This window comes from Panulirus ornatus, chromosome 55 (genome assembly GCF_036320965.1).
Source record: "Panulirus ornatus isolate Po-2019 chromosome 55, ASM3632096v1, whole genome shotgun sequence".
NCBI lineage: Eukaryota > Metazoa > Arthropoda > Malacostraca > Decapoda > Palinuridae > Panulirus > Panulirus ornatus.
In genome coordinates, this window is record NC_092278.1 from 22,861,227 (window position 1) to 22,885,731 (window position 24,505).

A 24,505-nucleotide genomic window follows, 5' to 3' on the forward strand; every position below is an offset into this window, starting at 1 on the left:
AGGTATGTATAATACTATATACATGGAAATACAAAACACACATGTATTTTCTATGCAATTCTATCTATTCTTTTTCAAAACTTTGTTTTACAAAAAAAATGCATAAATAACTGTCACATACCCAGGAATAGTAATGGTTATCTTATAACCAAAAAAAAAAATTATAAACTACAGTAAATCTCTTTATTCTAAAACTAATCAAATTTCCATAAGCTGGTGTTTTACATGAGGAGAAAATGGGAATCTGCACATTATGCACCAATTACAATGCATACGATGATATATATGGGTGACTGAGGCATTGATGTCTTTCTAACTGCGTTAAGAGAACACTGGTGAAATATATGGATATTTGGTGGAATCAAACATTAGCTGGGAATCATCAGCTGTTAATATCAGCAGTGAACCATGCATTGCTAACTCATAATTATAGCAATTACAAGGTTAATTACATAGAAGAATAAAAGAAATATGAAATTTATATTCCTTTACTAAATACCACCCCAAAACCCTTGATACATTGATCAGAACAAAACAAATCATGAGATAGAGTAGGACTAACATTCTCAAAAGGATCTCAAACTTCCTGGATGAAAAAAAAATGTAAATCTCATTATTCTTAGCTCAAAGTGCCTATGGAACACTTGAAAAAATTCCTTTAAAGCATAAGCAAAATGTAAACAGAGGTCTTTGAAATCTGTCTCTTTTCCTTTTCTCGTGTCTATCTATTTATCTATCTCTTCTCACTACTCTGTCCTCACTGTAATAGGGTGGACAGTTACACACAGCCACCAAACATCACTTACACATGTCCTCAATCTATTACCAAAGTGTTACAGAGCAACGAACTTATGCAATTACAAAAACGAATCTGGAGACAAGATTCTAAAGCAATAAAGGCTAAAAAGAGACTAGAATATTGGCAAGAAGCCCTGCAATATTTCTTAAACCACCCCTGGTGTAAGTCATATCTACATTAAGCTTAAACTATGCTAACCTGTTATAAATGATATGGGAAATTTTTAAACATTCCATATAAGATCACTTGACTTACTCTGTAGTGAACAGTACATAAGTTGATGGTCCTGTCATAAGTACTACTTTGTAGATGAAAGAGGAACTTGTTTGGGGAATAACCACACATTCTTTTATTCTGGAGATATCAAAACACCTATCTTTAGAAAGGTGATAAGCATATTGCATATCAACGCTGATAAAGCCATCAAAATACCCAGGCATACTGGCATACAATTTTCACAATATCCTGCTAATGACAGGTTTCAGTTAAAATGTAATCTTTTAGCCCTCACAAATAAAGGGGATGGAAGTAAGAGTAGCAAATGAAATTACCTCTTATGGGTGTGATACCCACTGTCTAAGGCCAATCCATGTAACCAAAAACCATCATCCTTCCAATCTTTGCCAATCATTTTCCATACCTTTGGAAAATTATAAAAAGAGTGGAGTAGCTACAGGAACCATTCAGCATGACTGCATATGCACTTACAAATCAATATGATAATTCTAGTTACCACTATGTTATAGCTTCTTGTATAACATAGGAGGAGGGAATGACATGTCATAACCACTTTTTATATAATTCACAAAGGTGATTCATCTCTGCATGGGGAACCCTACTCCACTATGAGTGCTGATGATGGCCAATGACCTGATAGTACTATAATATGCACGCATTATCAGCTTCTGATCTCCATGCAGATCTGATTTTTTTTTCATGCTGACTTACAATTAACTATTCACTCAAGTTTGGACCTCTCAGTGAAAGAAGTGGTAACCAACACTAAGGGGAGATTACCTGCAAGTCAAAGCTATGGCAAGCTTTTGGAGCTGCTGCTGAACTAGAGGAATAAGAGACGAGCTGCAGTCTTGGCTAACTGCTCAAAAGACCATCATCTCTTTTTCAAATTCCTTAAAGACTTTTTTCCAGGTGACAAGTAGCCAGTGAAAGCCATCAAACATGATATGTGAAAAGAGCTCCAAAGATGAAAATCTCTAGGCAGCATTCTATCAAACAAATACCTGCCCTTCAGTACTTCAACTACAGGTGATTATATGTTATATTCTGCAACATTGTCAAAAGTGTAATGTGCTAAGGTTTGATGGGAGGGTTGTCAAAACCAAGAGGTAAGGTTTAAAACTATTTTTACAATCTCTTTACATAACCTGGAACTTAACTAATAACTCGTTATCTGACATCCAGGAGTGGATAGCAATCATCACAATTCAGCATTCCTTTGGAAAGAAAGTCCAGCTACATGAGTTTTAAGTCTTGCCTAAGCAATAATTCTCATATCTTTACTGCCATAACCACTACTGCCTATCTACATTATCATGCCTCACAGTCATGTTTCACTTGCTAACAATACTGCTAACGTATTGTCTCATTCTAAAATCTGTCATTTTCAGTAGTAAGATTTTTCAAAATATTCATGCTCACAGCAAAGAAAAGCTCAATTGTACAAAGCAGTATCACAATGGATCATTACATGGGAAGAAGTAAAACCTCCAGTTACCAAATCTAACATGAGAAAACCATTTTGCTTTTGAATGTGGAAGACTCCAACACTGCTGCACTGTAAGAGTATGAATGAAAACAAATACTTTGCAATTACAATAGCAATGTATATCAGTTCATCATGGGTGAAGCTGTGAGTTCTTAGCTTTTCATTTACCACTAACTAATATGACAAATAAAATCTAAAGACTTCCATGTAAATTCACTTTCACAAAAAATTTCTGGTTGATCATTTTCCCCCCTAAATATCTTCATCACTTAAGAGGTTTTACTGTACTTTTGAACTACAACTCTTGCAACTATTTTCTTTTTCATAACACTCAAATCAAAATAAACTACACTTTTATTCAAACACTTATAATTCAATCAGTTCCATGGGAAATGTACATAATCACTGCATTTCCTCCTCTTGCATTATTTCATATATCAGAAATATACCATCTGGCATGCAATACTCTCATAAGCTCATTATAAACCTCCAAAGATAATATATAATTCTGTGATTAATGATGTATGGCATTATGAACTTTTAAGGTAAAGTTATAACTTATATCATATACTTGTTCCTTACCCTGTAATGATCATCTCTGCATAGCTACACGATGTCGTACCCCATTTTCCACCACAAATGGGCCATTGTCTTTCACTAAACCCTTGCCGTTTTTGACCCCGAGCACCAACACAATAAAATGCTGGGATGAGGTCTGCAGGACAGTCAGCTAAGTATGTACAACAGGTGACAGGTGATTCATGTAGGTCCATAGAGTAGGGATTCTCAAAACATGGGTAACCTTGAGTCAGTAAGTCCACTACAACCAGATCATTGTGAAGCAACACCACCAGGGCATATGGATCTGCAAAGTCTGCAAAGTATATCATCTACGTTACTTAAGGCACAAACACTATCAACACAACATCATAAAAGCATGAAACATAAACTTCTAACACCTGATTAAACAAATCACATAATCAACTTTTCTTAAACTTCTAAATTGTATGGAGGAATTACTTACATTAAATGAATTTTCTTTAAAAAAGTGCAATTTGCATATACCAACCAATATGTCATAAGTATGCCTTCTCTATTATAATTATACATAATTTTTTTTTCTTCATACTATTTGCCATTTCCCACATTAGCGAGGTAGCATTAAGAACTGAGGACTGAGCCTTTGAGGGAATAACCTCACTTGGCCCCCTCCTCTGCTCCTTTAGGAAAACTAAAAACAAGAGGGGGAGGATTTCCAGCCACCCACTCCCTTCCCTTTTAGATGCCTTCTATGACACGCAGGAATACGTGGGAAGTTTTCTTTCTCCCCTATCCGCAGGGATACTATACATATAATACAGAGCAAATACAGAACATATATTTTAACAATTGTGCTTACTTATTTGTCCAATGTCAAATCTATGTAATCCAGAGAATTTTTATTCTTTACAGAATATATCAAAAAATGAAAAGTTATATGAATTACATAACTTGCTCTAAAATGAAAAAGTTACTGTGCTGTGATTGGGTTCTATCCTCCAATGATCAAACACCTGTATTAAAAATTTTATATGTATCGTGTATGTTCTTGGAATCAACATATAAAAAAATTTCTAAATACAACAATAGCTGATGTCGAATACTGCAGGTACTGATAACCCTGGATAATAAGGTGAAAAATAAATCCATCTCTAGGAGCAGTATTCTCCCACTTTCATTTTCACAGTACACATAACTACCTTCGATCCAATCAACAACAACAACAACAAAAACTCATCCAATCTGAAGTATAAAACAAGTCAACTACAAAAGGAACAAAAATCACTTGAGATATTTCAATGTTAAGTTTCTTGCTTCTATGCAACATAAGCTGCTGAAGTCATTTTTCTATAAATCAGTTATAGTTGGATACAAATCTGAAGTAAACGTAGCAACAGTCCTGGCGCTCCTCATAACCTGCATTCTTAATTTGAGAGTTGTAAATATCCTAAATGCTGGATACATTTGTTTTAAAAAATGGACAAATCTCACATATGTTTCTCATATTATTCCAACAATGAGAATTTTCATTGTTGGCTGAATCATTTTACAATTCTATGGTGAAATCAATAAGGTTGGTTATGTTGTGAAACATTGCTGTGTCATAATATCCCCATTCTTCAGCTAAATATACAAACCTCATTCCACGTAATTCAACTGCAATAAATCAATTCCATAAAACAAATGCTCTGCTACTCCCAAAGCATGTGTATAAGGGAAAATCTTTATCTTCCATGCACACACACAGTTTCCATACTTCCCAATCCTTTACTCAATAAACCAACTGTTAACTTGAAGATAAACTCAAATCCTATAGATTCTTCCAACTATCACTAAAATATTTCCCCTTGTCATATCATATCACCTGCTTACCCAGCCTCTATATATCTCTTTTTCTCTTTCTAATATCTTTTCACTAATTAAGCTGCTGAGGATACTTACAGTCTCATTACGTCTTAATATCAAAATAACTGCAGAGTACATCAACTTCACATGTCTGATAGTTATACCAACATGCAGAATACCTGAAATTATGAGTGTTGCTCTGGTTTTCATCATGGTAATGTGATTACCTGTATAACAAATATAGCTTAAGAGATGATCCTGCAATCATGGCCTTGAGTTAAAAGTTGAAAATACTTATCACACAGAATATACTGAACCATGAAGTTTCATATATAATAAATTTGCATAAAACTATTCATTACTTTTACATAAAATTTCAACAGTAAATTACACATAATATCATTCAATCAAACATTCCTAAAAGAAAAAAATAAATCTTGTAAAGCAAGACATCTAAAGTAAATCCTTTTCCAAATATGATTATCTCAGAAATTTTCTCAAATTTTCTTGAAAGACACACCTTTCTTGACTGTGTCCTCCAACTGTATCCTTCCATTCTGTCTTCCTATACATCTCCCTCAAGTACTATAAGTTGGTTATCCTCCTGCAGCCATTCTTTCCATGTGCCAGTGGTCTGTCTTTAATTTACTAAAAATTCTCTTTATCACTGTACCTAACTGATATCTATGTTTCTTTCCCTATCCATTAACCTTACAACCAATTTCAAGAAAATCCATCTCAAAAGTCTAAAATCCTCATCATAAATGATGGCTCATATATTTCAATACATCCTCTATCGTTTACAAATTCCTCCTAAATCACTCTCTGTGGTATCTTCTGTTCAACAATTCATACAAATAGACATGATAAAATTTTTTTAACCAATAACGCTAGCTCTCATTTTTTGTAGAATTTTTAGAATCTATTGATTTTTAAAAACAATAAATGAAACCCTTGTGTGTGAATTCATATAGGATATCTGAAAGAGGATAGCATATGCTATAACATCACCACATAATTTGGTTGGGGATACAACATGAAAGACTGGCACCTGGTCATAAAATAACTGAATATCACACTAAAAGTAGCAAAGAGTGTTATTACTTGCCAGAAAATCTGACTAAACATGACATACCACTTGCATAAGGAGTTCCACACAGGGTGGTAAAGTCTATAACATTGTGTTCCATCTCGAGTACTGTAGTGGTCTTGCCATGGATGACAGTTATACTTGGTGTCCTTCCTGCTTTATCATTCGTAAGCCCACCAGAGAATATGACAAATGACTCCCTGTAAAAGAAAGGGTTTTGATCAAAAGAAATGAAAATAAGAAAACCACTGGTCTATATAAGGGAGGCAATGATGATGTATTATATTCCATCTTCCATTTTATTTCATTCTATCAGAGTTTTGGAAAGAGGGGCAAGTATGAAGTCTGTTGTGGATGAGAGAGCTTGGGAAGTGAGTCAGTGTTGTTCGCTGATGATACAGCGCTGGTGGCTGATTCATGTGAGAAACTGCAGAAGCTGGTGACTGAGTTTGGTAAAGTGTGTGAAAGAAGAAAGTTAAGAGTATATGTGAATAAGGGTAAGGTTATTAGGTACAGTAGGGTTGAGGGTCAAGTCAATTAGGAGGTAAGTTTGAATGGAGAAAAACTGGGGGAAGTAAAGTGTTTTAGATATCTGGGAGTGGATCTGGCAGCGGATGGAACCATGGAAGCGGAAGTGGATCATAGGGTGGGGGAGGGGGCGAAAATCCTGGGAGCCTTGAAGAATGTGTGGAAGTCGAGACCATTATCTCGGAAAGCAAAAATGGGTATGTTTGAAGGAATAGTGGTTCCAACAATGTTGTATGGTTGCGAGGCGTGGGCTATGGATAGAGTTATGCGCAGGAGGGTGGATGTGCTGGAAATGAGATGTTTGAGGACAATGTGTGGTGTGAGGTGGTTTGATCGAGTAAGGAACGTAAGGGTAAGAGAGGTGTGTGGAAATAAAAAGAGTGTGGTTGAGAGAGCAGAAGAGGGTGTTTTGAAATGGTTTGGGCACATGGAGAGAATGAGTGAGGAAAGATTGACCAAGAGGATATATGTGTCGGAGGTGGAGGGAACGAGGAGAAGTGGGAGACCAAATTGGAGGTGGAAAGATGGAGTGAAAAAGATTTTGTGTGATCTGGGCCTGAACATGCAGGAGGGTGAAAGTGAAAGGAGGGCAAGGAATAGAGTGAATTGGATCGATGTGGTATACCGGGGTTGATGTGCTGTCAGTGGATTGAATCAGGGTATGTGAAGCGTCTGGGGTAAACCATGGGAAGCTGTGTAGGTATGTATATTTGCGTGTGTGGACATATGTATATACATGTGTATGGGGGGGTTTGGGCCATTTCTTTCGTCTGTTTCCTTGCGCTACCTCGCAAACGCGGGAGACAGCGACAAAGTATGATAAAAAAAATAATAATATATATATATATATATATATATATATATATATATATATATATATATATATATATATATATATTTTTTTTTTTTTTTTTTTTTTATACTTTGTCGCTGTCTCCCGCGTTTGCGAGGTAGCGCAAGGAAACAGACGAAAGAAATGGCCCAACCCCCCCCCCCCCATACACATGTACATACACACGTCCACACACGCAAATATACATACCTACATCCAGTCCTCATCCTCTGTTCTTAACGCTACCTCGCTAATGCGGGAAACGGCGATTAGTATAAAAAAAAAAATTAGGTACTTGCTCACCTTCATCTATTCCTAATACTATCCTGCCACAGGAAACATCATCCGAGAACCAATTTCAATGAAAGAGTCCAAGTTTACCTAGATCCTATTTCTAAAGGCTCCTGTACTACTTCCAGTGGCAAGGAAATGTCATCTCCTTTCAAGTGAGATGTATTTTGACAATAATGTACTCTTACAAAACATGGGTTGTACGAAGAAGGTGGATGTGTTGAAAATGAAATGTTTGAGGTGGTTTGATCGAGTAAGTAATGAAAGGGTATGAGAGTTGTGAGGAAATAAAAACAGTGTGGTTGAGAGAACAGAGGAAGGTGTGATGAAATGGTTTGGACCAATGAATAGAATGAGTGAGGAAAGATTGACAAATAGTATATATGTGTCAGAGGTGGAAGGAACAAGGAGAAGCAGGAGACCAAACTGGAGGTGGAAGGATGGAGTGAAAAAGATTTTGAGTGATCGAGGCCTGAGCATACAGGAGGATGAAAGGCATGCAAGGAATAGAGTAAATTGGAACGATGTGGTATACTAGGGTCGATGTGCTGTCAATGGACTGAACCAGGGCATGTGAAACAACTGGGGTAAACCATGGAAAGGTCTGTGGGGCCTGGATATGGATAAGGAGATGCGGTTTCAGTGCATTACACATGAGAACTAGAGACTGTGTGTGAATGAATGTGGCCTTTTTTGTCTGTTTTCCTGGCGCTACCTCAAAGAAGAAGGGGGGTAGCGTTGCTGTTTCCTGTGGGGCGAGGCAGCGCCAGGAATGGATGAAGGCAATCAAGTATGAATATGTACATGCGTATGTATGTATATGTGTATATGTTGATATGTATATGTATGTATACATGCGTGTATGGGCGGTTATGTATATATATATATATATATATATATATATATATATATATATATATATATATATATATATATATATATACATACATATATATATATATATATATATATATATATATATATATATATATATATATATATATATATATATATATATTTTTTTTTTTTTTATACTTTGTCGCTGTCTCCCGCGTTTGCGAGGTAGCGCAAGGAAACAGATGAAAGAAATGGCCCAACCCCCCCCCCATACACATGTATATACATACGTCCACACACGCAAATATACATACCTACACAGCTTTCCATGGTTTACCCCAGACGCTTCACATGCCTTGATTCAATCCACTGACAGCACGTCAACCCCGGTATACCACATCGCTCCAATTCACTCTATTCCTTGCCCTCCTTTCACCCTCCTGCATGTTCAGGCCCCGATCACACAAAATCTTTTTCACTCCATCTTTCCACCTCCAATTTGCTCTCCCTCTTCTCCTTGCTCCCTCCACCTCCGACACATATATCCTCTTGGTCAATCTTTCCTCACTCATCCTCTCCATGTGCCCAAACCACTTCAAAACACCCTCTTCTGTTCTCTCAACCACGCTCTTTTTATTTCCACACATCTCTCTTACCCTTACGTTACTCACTCAATCAAACCACCTCACACCACACATTGTCCTCAAACATCTCATTTCCAGCACATCCATCCTCCTGCGCACAACTCTATCCATAGCCCACGCCTCGCAACCATACAACATTGTTGGAACCACTATTCCTTCAAATATACCCATTTTTGCTTTCCGAGATAATGTTCTCGACTTCCACACATTCTTCAAGGCCCCCAGAGTTTTCGCCCCCTCCCCCACCCTATGATCCACTTCCGCTTCCATGGTTCCATCCGCTGCTAGATCCACTCCCAGATATCTAAAACACTTCACTTCCTCCAGTTTTTCTCCATTCAAACTCACCTCCCAATTGACTTGACCCTCAACCCTACTGCACCTAATAACCTTGCTCTTATTCACATTTACTCTTAACTTTCTTCTTCCACACACTTTACCAAACTCAGTCACCAGCTTCTGCAGTTTCTCACATGAATCAGCCACCAGCGCTGTATCATCAGCGAACAACAACTGACTCACTTCCCAAGCTCTCTCATCCCCAACAGACTTCATACTTGCCCCTCTTTCCACATATATATATATATATATATATATATATATATATATATATATATATATATATATATATATATATATATATATATGTGCATATGAATGGATGGGACATTCTTCATCTGTTTCCTAGTGCTACCTTGCTGATGTGGGAAACAGCAATTAAGTATAATAAAAGAAATAAAGTACAGTATCCCTGGGGATAGAGGAGAAAGAATACTTCCCATGTATTCCTGCATGTCACAGAAGGTGACTAGACGGGAGGGAGCAGGGGGCTGGAAATCCTCTCCTCCTTCATCAATTTTCCCATAAGAAGGAAGAGAGATGGGGGCCAAGTAAGGGTATTCCCTCTAAGGCTCAGTCCTCTGTTCTTAATGCTACCTTTCTAACACAAGAAATGGCAAATATGTATGAAAAAACTAGATTTTTTCATACGTATGTACCATATAATGATCCACTAATTTTCTAAATCTCATTCATTTGACAATAAAGCATGGCAACAACATGTCTCATAAGATAATCTTACTTGCCACTTACCCTGCTTTACTGCATTTCCACTCTACTTTTTGAATAGCTTTGCAAGGTTCTTGCTTTCCTTCCTTATTGGTTTTAGCTGGAAGAAATACATAAAGCAAGATTAAGACCAACTTGGCATAAAGTATCTAAAATCCTAGGTTACCTACCTATCCATTCAGCTATCAATTCACTTCTACTTTTCTATCTACCCTTTTGTAATATGCTTCTTTGAAGTTACATTCATACATGGATAATCTCTTCCAAGAATCTGGCTAACATTTATTTCCAAGCAGTTCTCAGTACTTTATCACCATATACATTATTAGCTAACTACTTTCTTCCATCTCAATTATGTCCAAGACAAACCAGTACATCCTTCACAAAGATAATTTGCTTATCATCTTATAATTCTATAATAATATATTGCTTTTATGCACTAGTGTGCAGCATACAATACTAGTAACTTAAGCATATATTGTAACAATAATGACGTTTTTTGAAATGACAACCATACACAAAAAAACCTGCTCCTAGTACTCCATCCTACCTCTATGTAGTATCAAATTATTCAAAACTTAAAATACTCTTATCTTAACTCACTTCTACCACTTAAACCAATTTACTTCTACTTAAGTTTCCTTTTTCTGTTATGTACTGTATAGTACCTTATGCTGTATCACTGACGTTTATAACTACACTTATGCCATAACAGACGTTTTTTAGTTTTACTCAATCTCTACAGTGATTATTTGCAAACAATACATCTCATCAAGACATGTTTATATGTGCAAAAATTGGTGGGGTTTTATCAAAGGCCTTCAAATGATGTTTATCACCTGATAATCAATTCACAAGCTGATCCAAGAAATTCTACATTTATGTATGAAATACATTGTTTCAAGAATTCAAGACGTGTATGATTTATCACTCTCAATATCAATTCTGTGTCTGAAAATGAGGTGTCACTAAAACTTCATTTCAAAGAAGGGTTCCACAAACAGAGGGACATAAATACCAGTACTTTAATGGCTATTTCAATTATCAACACAAGAGATATATTCCTAAAAGCCATTCCACAGCAATCACACTTAACTACATCTCCAACAACACAATCTCAACTATATATAAACAACTACCAGTAAATGCCCACAATCACAACTACCAGTACTCTTCCATAATCAAAATTCATGGCAATATTCAGTTTATCTAACAATATACAATCATTACTGCTTGTATAATGATACAATCTAAAGCACAGTAAAGTACTAGAATCTCAAATACGAGATCACAACAGTTATTCCAACCAGCACATCACCACTAATTTCAAAAGTCTATAATTATCAAATTACCAACAACTTGTAAACTATCACAAACTAAATAACTTACTCTACACTATCACTACTTGACTAACCCATACATTAAATAATCTCAATTACCACTTAACGAGCACAATCTAATACAGTATTTCTTTTTATGAAGGTGTGCTTGACCTGACTTTCAAGAAGAAAAGGGGGCAGAGTAGGACTCAGGGAAAGGAAGAGTTCATGGCCTGATATGCAGTCTCTGATGCAAACAGCATCAGAGAAGATGCAATCAAACCATGACTGGGGAAGAAAGATCCAGAAGAAGGGCCATACAATCTAGTACAGTTTTGTTATATTCGTAACCCATCCATCAACTAATATAACATACAAATTCACAACTGCTTCTGGTTTCTTATTTACAGCAATGTCATTCCAAAACAACACCATGGGAATCAAAGTCTGAACTGTCTGTGCATATGCACTTAACCTCCAAGAAGCAGTTCAAGCACAATGAAACTAAACTATTTTGATGTTTCTGAATAAAGGTGAATTTTACATACATCATTCTAAGGATGTACTAAGGCGGAAAACACAGACGAGTTAATAATCCTATATTTTACAGTTAATAAAGAATAAAGGCAAGCTAGTTCACAAAACAGTTCAAATAACTGTATAACAGATATAGACAATCTAGAAGATGAGGGGCCCTTAACGGTAAAACTCCCTCCCATATTACAAATACTGTACGATTTGTGATGAATGGTATGGACCTAACGATTAATCACTGTCTAGGAAAAAAGAACCCAAATGTCAAATATATTCTCATGAAAAAAATTACCAAGGAAGTGCACATGCAGAGCCTTTCCCAAAGGATAAACAATTCCTTAACATATGGAGGAACTGATCAATGAAAAAATACATGAAAATAAGCAAACAAAGAGTCAGAAAAGTGGAAGAAATACTTCTCTAGCAATGCAGTAGAGGATGAATAGACACGAGTGAAAAAAAGTCAGAAAAGTGGAAGAAATACTTCTCGAGCAATGCAGCTGAGGATGAATAGACAGAGTGAGGAAACAATGAGTACAAAATACATAAAAGGTTCAAGAAACTGATGTATGACAAATGAGAGTAAAATAAAGGGTCTCATGAGTAAACAAACTTCCTATATGCAAAAATATGTAATAAGACACATACACACAGGAAAAAAAAATCTCTATCATGATATAACAATACTGACCCTTTGTTAGGTCCATCTATTGGCAAACTTTCTGTTTACCTTACTTATAATACTATAAGACTATCATGTATATGTGAAGAAAGATGATCACTCAAAACAATCACATAACAAGATACAGTATATCATAATCTATCATGAATATCCAGACTCAATGCCTGCATAGTGTAAGGAACAGACTTCAAGTGGCTTTATGACTTTGTAAATTTCTACGTTAATGATGGTGAATTATTTTCACAAAAAACTGCAAAATTATGGATACAGTTACTAACAAAGTCCAAATTAATAATTTGGATTTAAGATTTTTGAAATCTATGAACTAACTGTGATAAAGCAAGTTTCAAATACCTCAAAACATTATACTTTTAACTTTATAACCTCAATATCCCTTTATAACAAAATACTAGGTATCTTACCATGTGGAAATATAACTGATGAGGGTTTGGGATTGGTTTGCTTAATGGTCCAAGTGGTGAGTGATCCATCTGTATGGGAGCACATGAACTGCTTGCCTTCATGGTGCCAAGTTACAGACTTCAGCGGTTCTGCACACTGATACCGGGCTTCAGCTATTCTACTCTTGAGATCCCAAACAACTAGCTGACCACTCTCGTACCCAATCAACAACTGTAAAAGAATATAGCATAATAATGTACTATAGTTTAATATATATATATATATATATATATATATATATATATATATATATATATATATATATATATATATATATATATATATTTTTTTTTTTTTTTTTTATACTTTGTCGCTGTCTCCCGCGTTTGCGAGGTAGCGCAAGGAAACAGACGAAAGAAATGGCCGAACCCCCCCCCCATACACATGTACATACACACGTCCACACACGCAAATATACATACCTACACAGCTTTCCATGGTTTACCCCAGACGCTTCACATGCCTTGCTTCAATCCACTGACAGCACGTCAACCCCTGTATACCACATGACTCCAATTCACTCTATTTCTTGCCCTCCTTTCACCCTCCTGCATGTTCAGGCCCCGATCACACAAAATCTTTTTCACTCCATCTTTCCACCTCCAATTTGGTCTCCCTCTTCTCCTCGTTCCCTCCACCTCCGACACATATATCCTCTTGGTCAATCTCTCCTCACTCATTCTCTCCATGTGCCCAAACCATTTCAAAACACCCTCTTCTGCTCTCTCAACCACGCTCTTTTTATTTCCACACATCTCTCTTACCCTTACGTTACTTACTCGATCAAACCACCTCACACCACACATTGTCCTCAAACATCTCATTTCCAGCACATCCATCCTCCTGCGCACATCTCTATCCATAGCCCACGCCTCGCAACCATACAACATTGTTGGAACCACTATTCCCTCAAACATACCCATTTTTGCTTTCCGAGATAATGTTCTCGACTTCCACACATTTTTCAAGGCTCCCAAAATTTTCGCCCCCTCCCCCACCCTATGATCCACTTCCGCTTCCATGGTTCCATCCGCTGACAGATCCACTCCCAGATATCTAAAACACTTCACTTCCTCCAGTTTTTCTCCATTCAAACTCACCTCCCAATTGACTTGACCCTCACCCCTACTGTACCTAATAACCTTGCTCTTATTCACATTTACTCTCAACTTTCTTCTTCCACACACTTTACCAAACTCAGTCACCAGCTTCTGCAGTTTCTCACATGAATCAGCCACCAGCGCTGTATCATCAGCGAACAACAACTGACTCACTTCCCAAGCTCTCTCATCCCCAACAGACTTCATACTTGCCCCTCTTTCCAGGACTCTTGCATTTACCTCCCTTACAACCCCATCCATAAACAAATTAAACAACCATGGAGACATCACACACCCCTGCCGCAAACCTACATTCACTGAGAACCAATCACTTTCCTCTCTTCCTACACGTACACATGCCTTACATCCTCGATAAAAACTTTTCACTGCTTCTAACAACTTGCCTCCCACACCATATATTCTTAATACCTTCCACAGAGCATCTCTATCAACTCTATCATATGCCTTCTCCAGATCCATAAATGCTACATACAAATCCATTTGCTTTTCTAAGTATTTCTCACATACATTCTTCAAAGCAAACACCTGATCCACACATCCTCTACCACTTCTGAAACCACACTGCTCTTCCCCAATCTGATGCTCTGTACATGCCTTCACCCTCTCAATCAATACCCTCCCATATAATTTACCAGGAATACTCAACAAACTTATACCTCTGTAATTTGAGCACTCACTCTTATCCCCTTTGCCTTTGTACAATGGCACTATGCACGCATTCCGCCAATCCTCAGGCACCTCACCATGAGTCATACATACATTAAATAACCTTACCAACCAGTCAACAATACAGTCACCCCCTTTCTTAATAAATTCCACTGCAATACCATCCAAACCTGCTGCCTTGCCGGCTTTCATCTTCCGCAAAGCTTTTACTACCTCTTCTCTGTTTACCAAATCATTTTCCCTAACCCTCTCACTTTGCACACCACCTCGACCAAAACACCCTATATCTGCCACTCTGTCATCAGACACATTCAACAAACCTTCAAAATACTCATTCCATCTCCTTCTCACATCACCGCTACTTGTTATCACCTCCCCATTTACGCCCTTCACTGAAGTTCCCATTTGCTCCCTTGTCTTACGCACCCTATTTACCTCCTTCCAGAACATCTTTTTATTCTCCCTAAAATTTACTGATAGTCTCTCACCCCAACTCTCATTTGCCCTTTTTTTCACCTCTTGCACCTTTCTCTTGACCTCCTGTCTCTTTCTTTTATACTTCTCCCACTCAATTGCATTTTTTCCCTGCAAAAATCGTCCAAATGCCTCTCTCTTCTCTTTCACTAATACTCTTACTTCTTCATCCCACCACACACTACCCTTTCTAAACAGCCCACCTCCCACTCTTCTCATGCCACAAGCATCTTTTGCGCAATCCATCACTGATTCCCTAAATACATCCCATTCCTCCCCGACTCCCCTTACTTCCATTGTTCTCACCTTTTTCCATTCTGTACACAGTCTCTCCTGGTACTTCCCCACACAGGTCTCCTTCCCAAGCTCACTTACTCTCACCACCTTCTTCACCCCAACATTCACTCCTCTTTTCTGAAAACCCATACTAATCTTCACCTTAGCCTCCACAAGATAATGATCAGACATCCCTCCAGTTGCACCTCTCAGCACATTAACATCCAAAAGTCTCTCTTTCGCATGCCTGTCAATTAACACGTAATCCAATAACGCTCTCTGGCCATCTCTCCTACTTACATAAGTATACTTATGTATATCTCGCTTTTTAAACCAGGTATTCCCAATCATCAGTCCTTTTTCAGCACATAAATCTACAAGCTCTTCACCATTTCCATTTACAACACTGAACACCCCATGCATACCAATTATTCCCTCAACTGCCACATTACTCACCTTTGCATTCAAATCACCCATCACTATAACCCGGTCTCGTGCATCAAAACCGCTAACACACTCATTTAGCTGCTCCCAAAACACTTGCCTCTCATGATCTTTCTTCTCATGCCCAGGTGCATATGCACCAATAATCACCCACCTCTCTCCATCAACTTTCAATTTTACCCATATTAATCGAGAATTTACTTTCTTACATTCTATCACATACTCCCACAACTCCTGTTTCAGGAGTATTGCTACTCCTTCCCTTGCTCTTGTCCTCTCACTAACCCCTGACTTCACTCCCCAGACATTTCCAAACCACTCTTCCCCTTTACCCTTGAGCTTCGTTTCACTCAGAGCCAAAACATCCAGGTTCCTTTCCTCAAACATACTACCTATCTCTCCTTTTTTCACATCTTGGTTACATCCACACACATTTAGGCACCCCACTCTGAGCCTTCGAGGAGGATGATCACTCCCCGCGTGACTCCTTCTTCTGTTTCCCATTTTAGAAAGTTAATACAAGGAGGGGAGGATTTCCGGCCCCCCGCTCCCGTCCCCTCTATATATATATATATACTTTTTTTTTTTTTTTTTGCCGCTGTCTCCCGCGTTTGTGAGGTAGCGCAAGGAAACAGACGAAAGAAATGGCCCAACCCACCCCCATACACATGTATATACATACGTCCACACATGCAAATATATATACCTACACAGCTTTCCATGGTTTACCCCAGACGCTTCACATGCCTTGATTCAATCCATTGACAGCACGTCAACCCTGGTATACCACATCGCTCCAATTCACTCTATTCCTTGCCCTCCTTTCACCCTCCTGCATGTTCAGGCCCCGATCACACAAAATCTTTTTCACTCCATCTTTCCACCTCCAATTTGGTCTCCCTCTTCTCCTCATTCCCTCCACCTCCGACACATATATCCTCTTGGTCAATCTTTCCTCACTCATTCTCTCCATGTGACCAAACCATTTCAAAACACCCTCTTCTGCTCTCTCAACCACGCTCTTTTTATTTCCACACATCTCTCTTACCCTTACGTTACTTACTCGATCAAACCACCTCACACCACACATTGTCCTCAAACATCTCATTTCCAGCACATCCATCCTCCTGCGCACAACTCTATCCATAGTCCACGCCTCGCAACCATACAACATTGTTGGAACCACTATTCCTTCAAACATACCCATTTTTGCTTTCCGAGATAATGTTCTCGACTTCCACACATTCTTCAAGGCTCCCAGAATTTTCGCCCCCTCCCCCACCCTATGATCCACTTCCGCTTCCATGTTTCCATCCGCTGCCAGATCCACTCCCAGATATCTAAAACACTTCACTTCCTCCAGTTTTTCTCCATTCAAACTCACCTCCCAATTGACTTGACCCTTAACCCTACTGTACCTAATAACCTTGCTCTTATTCACATTTACTCTTAACTTTCTTCTTTCACACACTTTACCAAACTCAGTCACCAGCTTCGTCAGTTTCTCACATGAATCAGCCACCAGCGCTGTATCATCAGCGAACAACAACTGACTCACTTCCCAAGCTCTCTCATCCCCAACAGACTTCATACTTGCCCCTCTTTCCAAAACTCTTGCATTCACCTCCCTAACAACCCCATCCATAAACAAATTAAACAACCATGGAGACATCACACACCCCTGCCACAAACCTACATCCACTGAGAACCAATCACTTTCCTCTCTTCCTACACGTACACATGCCTTACATCCTCGATAAAAACTTTTCACTGCTTCTAACAACTTGCCTCCCACACCATATATTCTTAATACCTTCCACAGAGCATCTCTATCAACTCTATCATATGCCTTCTCCAGATCCATAAATGCTACATACAAATCCATATGCTTTTCTAAGTATTTCTCACATACATTCTTCAAAGCAAACACCTGATCCACACATCCTCTACCACTTCTGAAACCACACTGCTCTTCCCCAATCTGATGCTCTGTACATGCCTTCACCCTCTCAATCAATACCCTCCCATATAATTTGCCAGGAATACTCAACAAACTTATACCTCTGTAATTTGAGCACTCACTCTTATCCCCTTTGCCTTTGTACAATGGCACTATGCACACATTCCGCCAATCCTCAGGCACCTCACCATGAGTCATACATACATTAAATAACCTTACCAACCAGTCAACAATACAGTCACCCCCTTTTTTAATAAATTCCACTGCAATTCCATCCAAACCTGCTGCCTTGCCGGCTTTCATCTTCCGCAAAGCTTTTACTACCTCTTCTCTGTTTACCAAATCATTTTCCCTAACCCTCGCACTTTGCACACCACCTCGACCAAAACATCCTATATCTGCCAGTCTATCATATATATATATATATATATATATATATATATATATATATATATATATATATCAGCGAACAACAACTGACTCACTTCCCAAGCTCTCTCATCCCCAACAGACTTCATACTTGCCCCTCTTTCCAGGACTCTTGCATTTACCTCCCTAACAACCCCATCCATAAACAAATTAAACAACCATGGAGACATCACACACCCCTGCCGCAAACCTACGTTCACTGAGAACCAATCACTTTCCTCTCTTCCTACACGTACACATGCCTTACATCCTCGATAAAAACTTTTCACTGCTTCTAACAACTTGCCTCCCACACCATATATTCTTAATACCTTCCACAGAGCATCTCTATCAACTCTATCATATGCCTTCTCCAGATCCATAAATGCTACATACAAATCCATTTGCTTTTCTAAGTATTTCTCACATACATTCTTCAAAGCAAACACTTGATCCACACATCCTCTACCACTTCTGAAACCACACTGCTCTTCCCCAATCTGATGCTCTGTACATGCCTTCACCCTCTCAATCAATACCCTCCCATATAATTTACCGGGAATACTCAACAAACTTATACCTCTGTAATTTGAGCACTCACTCTTATCCCCTTTGCCTTTGTACAATGGCACTATGCACACATTCCGCCAATCCTCAGGCACCTCACCATGAGTCATACATACATTAAATAACCTTACCAACCAGTCAACAATACAGTCACCCCCTTTTTTAATAAATTCACTGCAATACCATCCAAACCTGCTGCCTTGCCGGCTTTCATCTTCCGCAAAGCTTTTACTACCTCTTCTCTGTTTACCAAATCATTTTCCCTAACCCTCTCACTTTGCACACCACCTCGACCAAAACACCCTATATCTGCCACTCTATCATCAAACACATTCAACAAACCTTCAAAATACTCACTCCATCTCCTTCTCACATCACCACTACTTGTTATCACCTCCCCATTTACGCCCTTCACTGAAGTTCCCATTTGCTCCCTTGTCTTACGCACTTTATTTACCTCCTTCCAGAACATCTTTTTATTCTCCCTAAAATTTAATGATACTGAGTTTGGTAAAGTGTGTGAAAGAAGAAAGTTAAGAGTAAATGTGAATAAGAGCAAGGTTATTAGGTACAGTAGGGTTGAGGGTCAAGTCAATTGGGAGGTGAGTTTGAATGGAGAAAAACTGGAGGAAGTGAAGTGTTTTAGATATCTGGGAGTGGATCTGTCAGCGGATGGAACCATGGAAGCGGAAGTGGATCATAGGGTGGGGGAGGGGGCGAAAATTTTGGGAGCCTTGAAAAATGTGTGGAAGTCGAGAACATTATCCCGGAAAGCAAAAATGGGTATGTTTGAAGGAATAGTGGTTCCAACAATGTTGTATGGTTGCGAGGCGTGGGCTATGGATAGAGTTGTGCGCAGTAGGATGGATGTGCTGGAAATGAGATGTTTGAGGACAATGTGTGGTGTGAGGTGGTTTGATCGAGTGAGTAACGTAAGGGTAAGAGAGATGTGTGGAAATAAAAAGAGCGTGGTTGAGAGAGCAGAAGAGGGTGTTTTGAAATGGTTTGGGCACATGGAGAGAATGAGTGAGGAAAGATTGACCAAGAGGATATATGTGTCGGAGGTGGAGGGAACGAGGAGAAGAGGGAGACCAAATTGGAGGTGGAAAGATGGAGTGAAAAGGATTTTGTGTGATCGGGGCCTGAACATGCAGGAGGGTGAAAGGAGGGCAAGGAATAGAGTGAATTGGAGCGATGTGGTATACAGGGGTTGACGTGCTGTCAGTGGATTGAATCAAGGCATGTGGGGCGTCCGGGGTAAACCATGGAAAGCTGTGTAGGTATGTATATTTGCGTGTGTGGACGTGTGTATGTACATGTGTGTGGGGGGGGTTGGGCCATTTCTTTCGTCTGTTTCCTTGCGCTACCTTGCAAATGCGGGAGACAGCGACGAGGTATAAAAAAAAAAAAAAAAAATATATATATATATATATATATATATATATATATATATATATATATATATATATATATATATATATATATTAAACTATTCGCCATTTCCCGCGTTTACATATGAAAATAATATAAACCTCACTGTACCAATATATAAGTACCTGGAGATGTACTAACATCCTGATTAAGAACATGTTAGAACCATATTAACAAACTTTCTAAATCCCACTCAAAACATATCAGGCCTGTAAATAACAATATACCAGAAGTGCAATCAGAAACTGACACACATTCGTTTAGTAAAAATAAACCTTACAGCCACATGTGCTCTTCACCCTTCCTTTAAGTCCACCCCTTCCCTTGGCTTAACTACTATTCCTAAAAATATGTCAACATGAACAAAGTCATCCTCAAAAAAACTGGTAAAATCCAGTTTCCTTTTCCTCTAGGATGGAACTTGCCTTGTTCTAGGGGTTTCAGTCCCCTTCTCTCACCATCCAACCCTTACCCTTAGACAATACCTAAGGGGGTACAGTGGGAAGAGATTAAGATTAGGTTTTTTTTTTCCACAACTCTGCCAAAATACAAAAGGAGTCAAGCTCTGCATGTTATCTACTGCAGGGTTATATTTTTCACTCTGGGCTTAAAGTTCTCTCTGGTGTGCATATTTTTCTCTCAAGGGTTTACAGTTTTCTCTCCAGGTTTATATTTTTCTCTACGGATTTACACATCTCTGGTGTTCAACATTTCCTCTCAAAAGTTACATTTTTCTCCATGGGGTTTACATTCTCCATTTTTGTTTCATTCAGCATACTTCACAGTAAAAAAACACGAATATCTTCATTCATGCAAATACAAAATTAGGTGTTACCAGACTCTACTTGTCATTACACTGCATGTGAAAAATCACTTACAGTAAGTGTTGTCATCAATTAACAAAATAGAGTACACTGCAGTCTCATCAAGGAACCTAACAATCCAAAGTGCAGGCCCCATAAAAGGGATCCCAGCATTATATAATTATAATATACAATTACTTCTAAAAAAATTTCCTCCAGTTCAAAATAACTGGTTAAACTACTTTTTGATATGTGGTCTACAGTCTTGAGTATCCAAGTACTGTTCTACTGAAGAGTGACTAACTACAGTATTTCCCTGGTTTCTAGTGGTTGGACTTAGCAGATGACATTAATCCAGGTATATCTGAATTATGGTATTCCAAACCTCCACCTGAATAAGGCCACACTGCAACTGAATAGCCAACTTAGGCAAGGCTGCATTAATGTCAGTGGAGAAAAAGGAGAACAATTTCGATGAACTCACTCCAAAGGAGTCCACTACTCCCCTGATAAAGACTGTAATGCAGCCTCTGTACTCCAGGAGCCTCCTAAAAGTCGCCTTGGGATTATGTATTCAATATATCTAAACATCACTACAATACAGAAACAATGAAAATTAAGGTAAACTTCTACGGCTTAGGAATATTACAAAAGATTAAAATGAGTCTGGTATCTGGCATTATTAGAGGTCAGTTACGGTAATCAGGAGTCACCCAAGGTGACCAGAGGCTCTCTCTGGCTACCAGAGGTTTTCTTAACCTATCAGAGGCTTTCTGAAGCTACCTGAGACTTTCTCATGCTACCAGAGGTAACCTCATGCTACCAGAGGTTTCCTCATATATCAGAGGCCTTCTTAAGCTCTCAGAAGGCTTTCTCGAGCTTCCAGGGGCTCCCTTAGGCTACCAGAGGCTTCTTTATGCTTCCAAAGGCCATCTGATGTTACCTCAGCCGACCACAAGCGTCTACAGACCACTTGATAACTATCCAGGATGACCAAAAGCTTCTAAAGACCACCTGATGTCACGCCAGATTACCAGAGACACTAAAGACCACCCCAGGTTACTTCGGACTCGATTGACTACTAAAGACCACTAAGACTACCGACGACTACTAAAGACCATCCCCCCCCACAAGCCTACCTAAGACTACCACCGGTAGCTTAGTACTAGACGAGTAAAAATTACTATCATAAACTACTAAAGATCACCTGATGGTACCTACGATAACTACAGATTACTAAAGATATACTAAAGAGGCTAAGTATACCACACGCAAATAAAGACCATCAGGGCTACCAAGAGCCACCTGGGCTACCTTGTGAACTATTCTATTGTATTAATACAACCGAGCCTGAAACTGATCGTTTTGTCTTTATTTCCGACAGTAATAAGTCTTTCTAAATCTATATTCAATACATGGATGAAAATCACAGTTATTCTGGTAACACCTGATGGGCCTGTATGTCATGTTTGTAAGGTTAACAAGTATAAGAAAATAATCAAATAAAATACTTTTATCATATAGTGGCTCATAGAAAATGGGATGGAAATATCTATTTCCATCTTTCCTGCTGGAAATATTTTTTCCAAAAAAATATAAGAGAATATACCATCTTTTCTTATCAAGGATACACAACATTTCCTGAAGAGGTAGGAAAAAATAAGTCCAGCAAAATTCATCTGATGTTTTCTTGGTGTCTGAGGACGTCCCGAATCCAGTCACACATCAAATTCTCCCACATCAACTCTATCAAACTTTTAGCCGAAGAAGAAAAAAAGGGGGGAAGAAAAAAAAAAAGCATCCAATTTGTTCCCGCCAAATAGCTTCAACATTTTTTTTCCCATTTTTTCCCCCCTCCGCTAAACATGTCCAGCATGAATTGGCGTCCAGCAAAATACCTTAGTAACGGCGTGGCGGCGCCACCACCGCTGAGGCTGGAGGCACGTTCACTTGGTGACAAACCACGCCATTCACCCACCCCCTCCTGGCTCTGACAACGTCCAACTCTTTCCCTCAGTATTCCTGACGACGCTGATAAAGAGTAGGACTGCGGCGTCATCATCCGTAATGATGACAAGCCAGCGGGACAGGCGACGTCATCCTCAGGTAATGGTGAGAAGTGACCAAGAAAAGACGACCCCCTGTGGCCGAGCATCACGCACTGACACGGAACAGGTACTGGCAGCTACCCGGGGATATCGCTAACAAACGCTCATCTCTAGATATCATTAATGTATGTATATTTCTTCCTTGTTCACAGTGGAGTATATTGATGATGCTGGTATATTCTGTACCGAGGACGTCTCTACTGCCCCATCTTATAAAATATGGCGCAATTTACGCCGAATCGTATTTACAGAATATACTGATGATGCACACTCTACTGTATTACGAAATGGCGTGAACTAACTCCTACTGTATCATGATGGTGGATTACACTGTAATACAGTTATACATACGGATCCTTACCATACGGTACAATAAATACATTAAGGTACGCTGTAGACACGCAGGTACTCACGATATGGTACCATACATACATTATGGTACACTGTAGACCATAATTTATCATGCAGTACGATATGATCTCCATCCAGCTGTATAATAAAACATTACGTGGTTGAATTCCTACTGTATTTTGGTGTCTAGAACCTGTTATTAAACAACACGGAGCTGTCTACATGTATCTGTATTATACAACTGGAGGAAATGCTTACGTGATCAGAAGAAGGGAAAGAGAAGCTGGGTAACAGAACAGGAGCGAGTAAAGGGTAACAGATTAGACACAATAGGAAAAAAAAAAAGAAAGTAAAGGTGGTGAAGAATGCTAAGTGGAGAACAGACCGAACAGAGGGAAGAGAACGGACATGAGAAGGAACAATCACACATGATCCATGACGAACCACCTTGCATGGGGAACAGAACAAAGACATTCAAACGAAGCGAAACATACGGAATTAAACTAATCCCTCAACAACGAAGGCGGAACAGAAAAAGAAAAAAAAGAAAAGAAATAGAAACTAAAAAACTGAATATATCCACAGCAGAAGGGGGAGAGTCAACCGCTTAGAGGGGAACAGAACAAAGACAGAACACAACAAAGACCTGAGGAAAGTAGCGAGGTCAGCAGCACGCGTCTCCTACGGGAAGCAGCCAGG

The 24,505-nt window shown here is 38.8% G+C and overlaps 1 protein-coding gene across 4 annotated transcripts in view; it reads right to left on the reverse strand.

The window, feature by feature from the left end:
- Tomosyn (syntaxin-binding protein tomosyn) overlaps nucleotides 1-24,505 on the reverse strand; it is a 488,765-nt gene that overhangs the window by 112,066 nt on the left and 352,194 nt on the right. For all 4 annotated transcript variants that reach the window (XM_071693112.1, XM_071693113.1, XM_071693111.1 and 1 more), the window contains exons 6-9: nucleotides 13,158-13,368; nucleotides 10,225-10,300; nucleotides 6,046-6,200; nucleotides 3,108-3,399 (exon numbers count right to left, since the gene is read on the reverse strand). In XM_071693112.1, coding sequence (XP_071549213.1) covers nucleotides 3,108-3,399; nucleotides 6,046-6,200; nucleotides 10,225-10,300; nucleotides 13,158-13,368 — 734 coding nt within the window. The remainder of the gene's footprint in view (nucleotides 1-3,107; nucleotides 3,400-6,045; nucleotides 6,201-10,224; nucleotides 10,301-13,157; nucleotides 13,369-24,505) is intronic.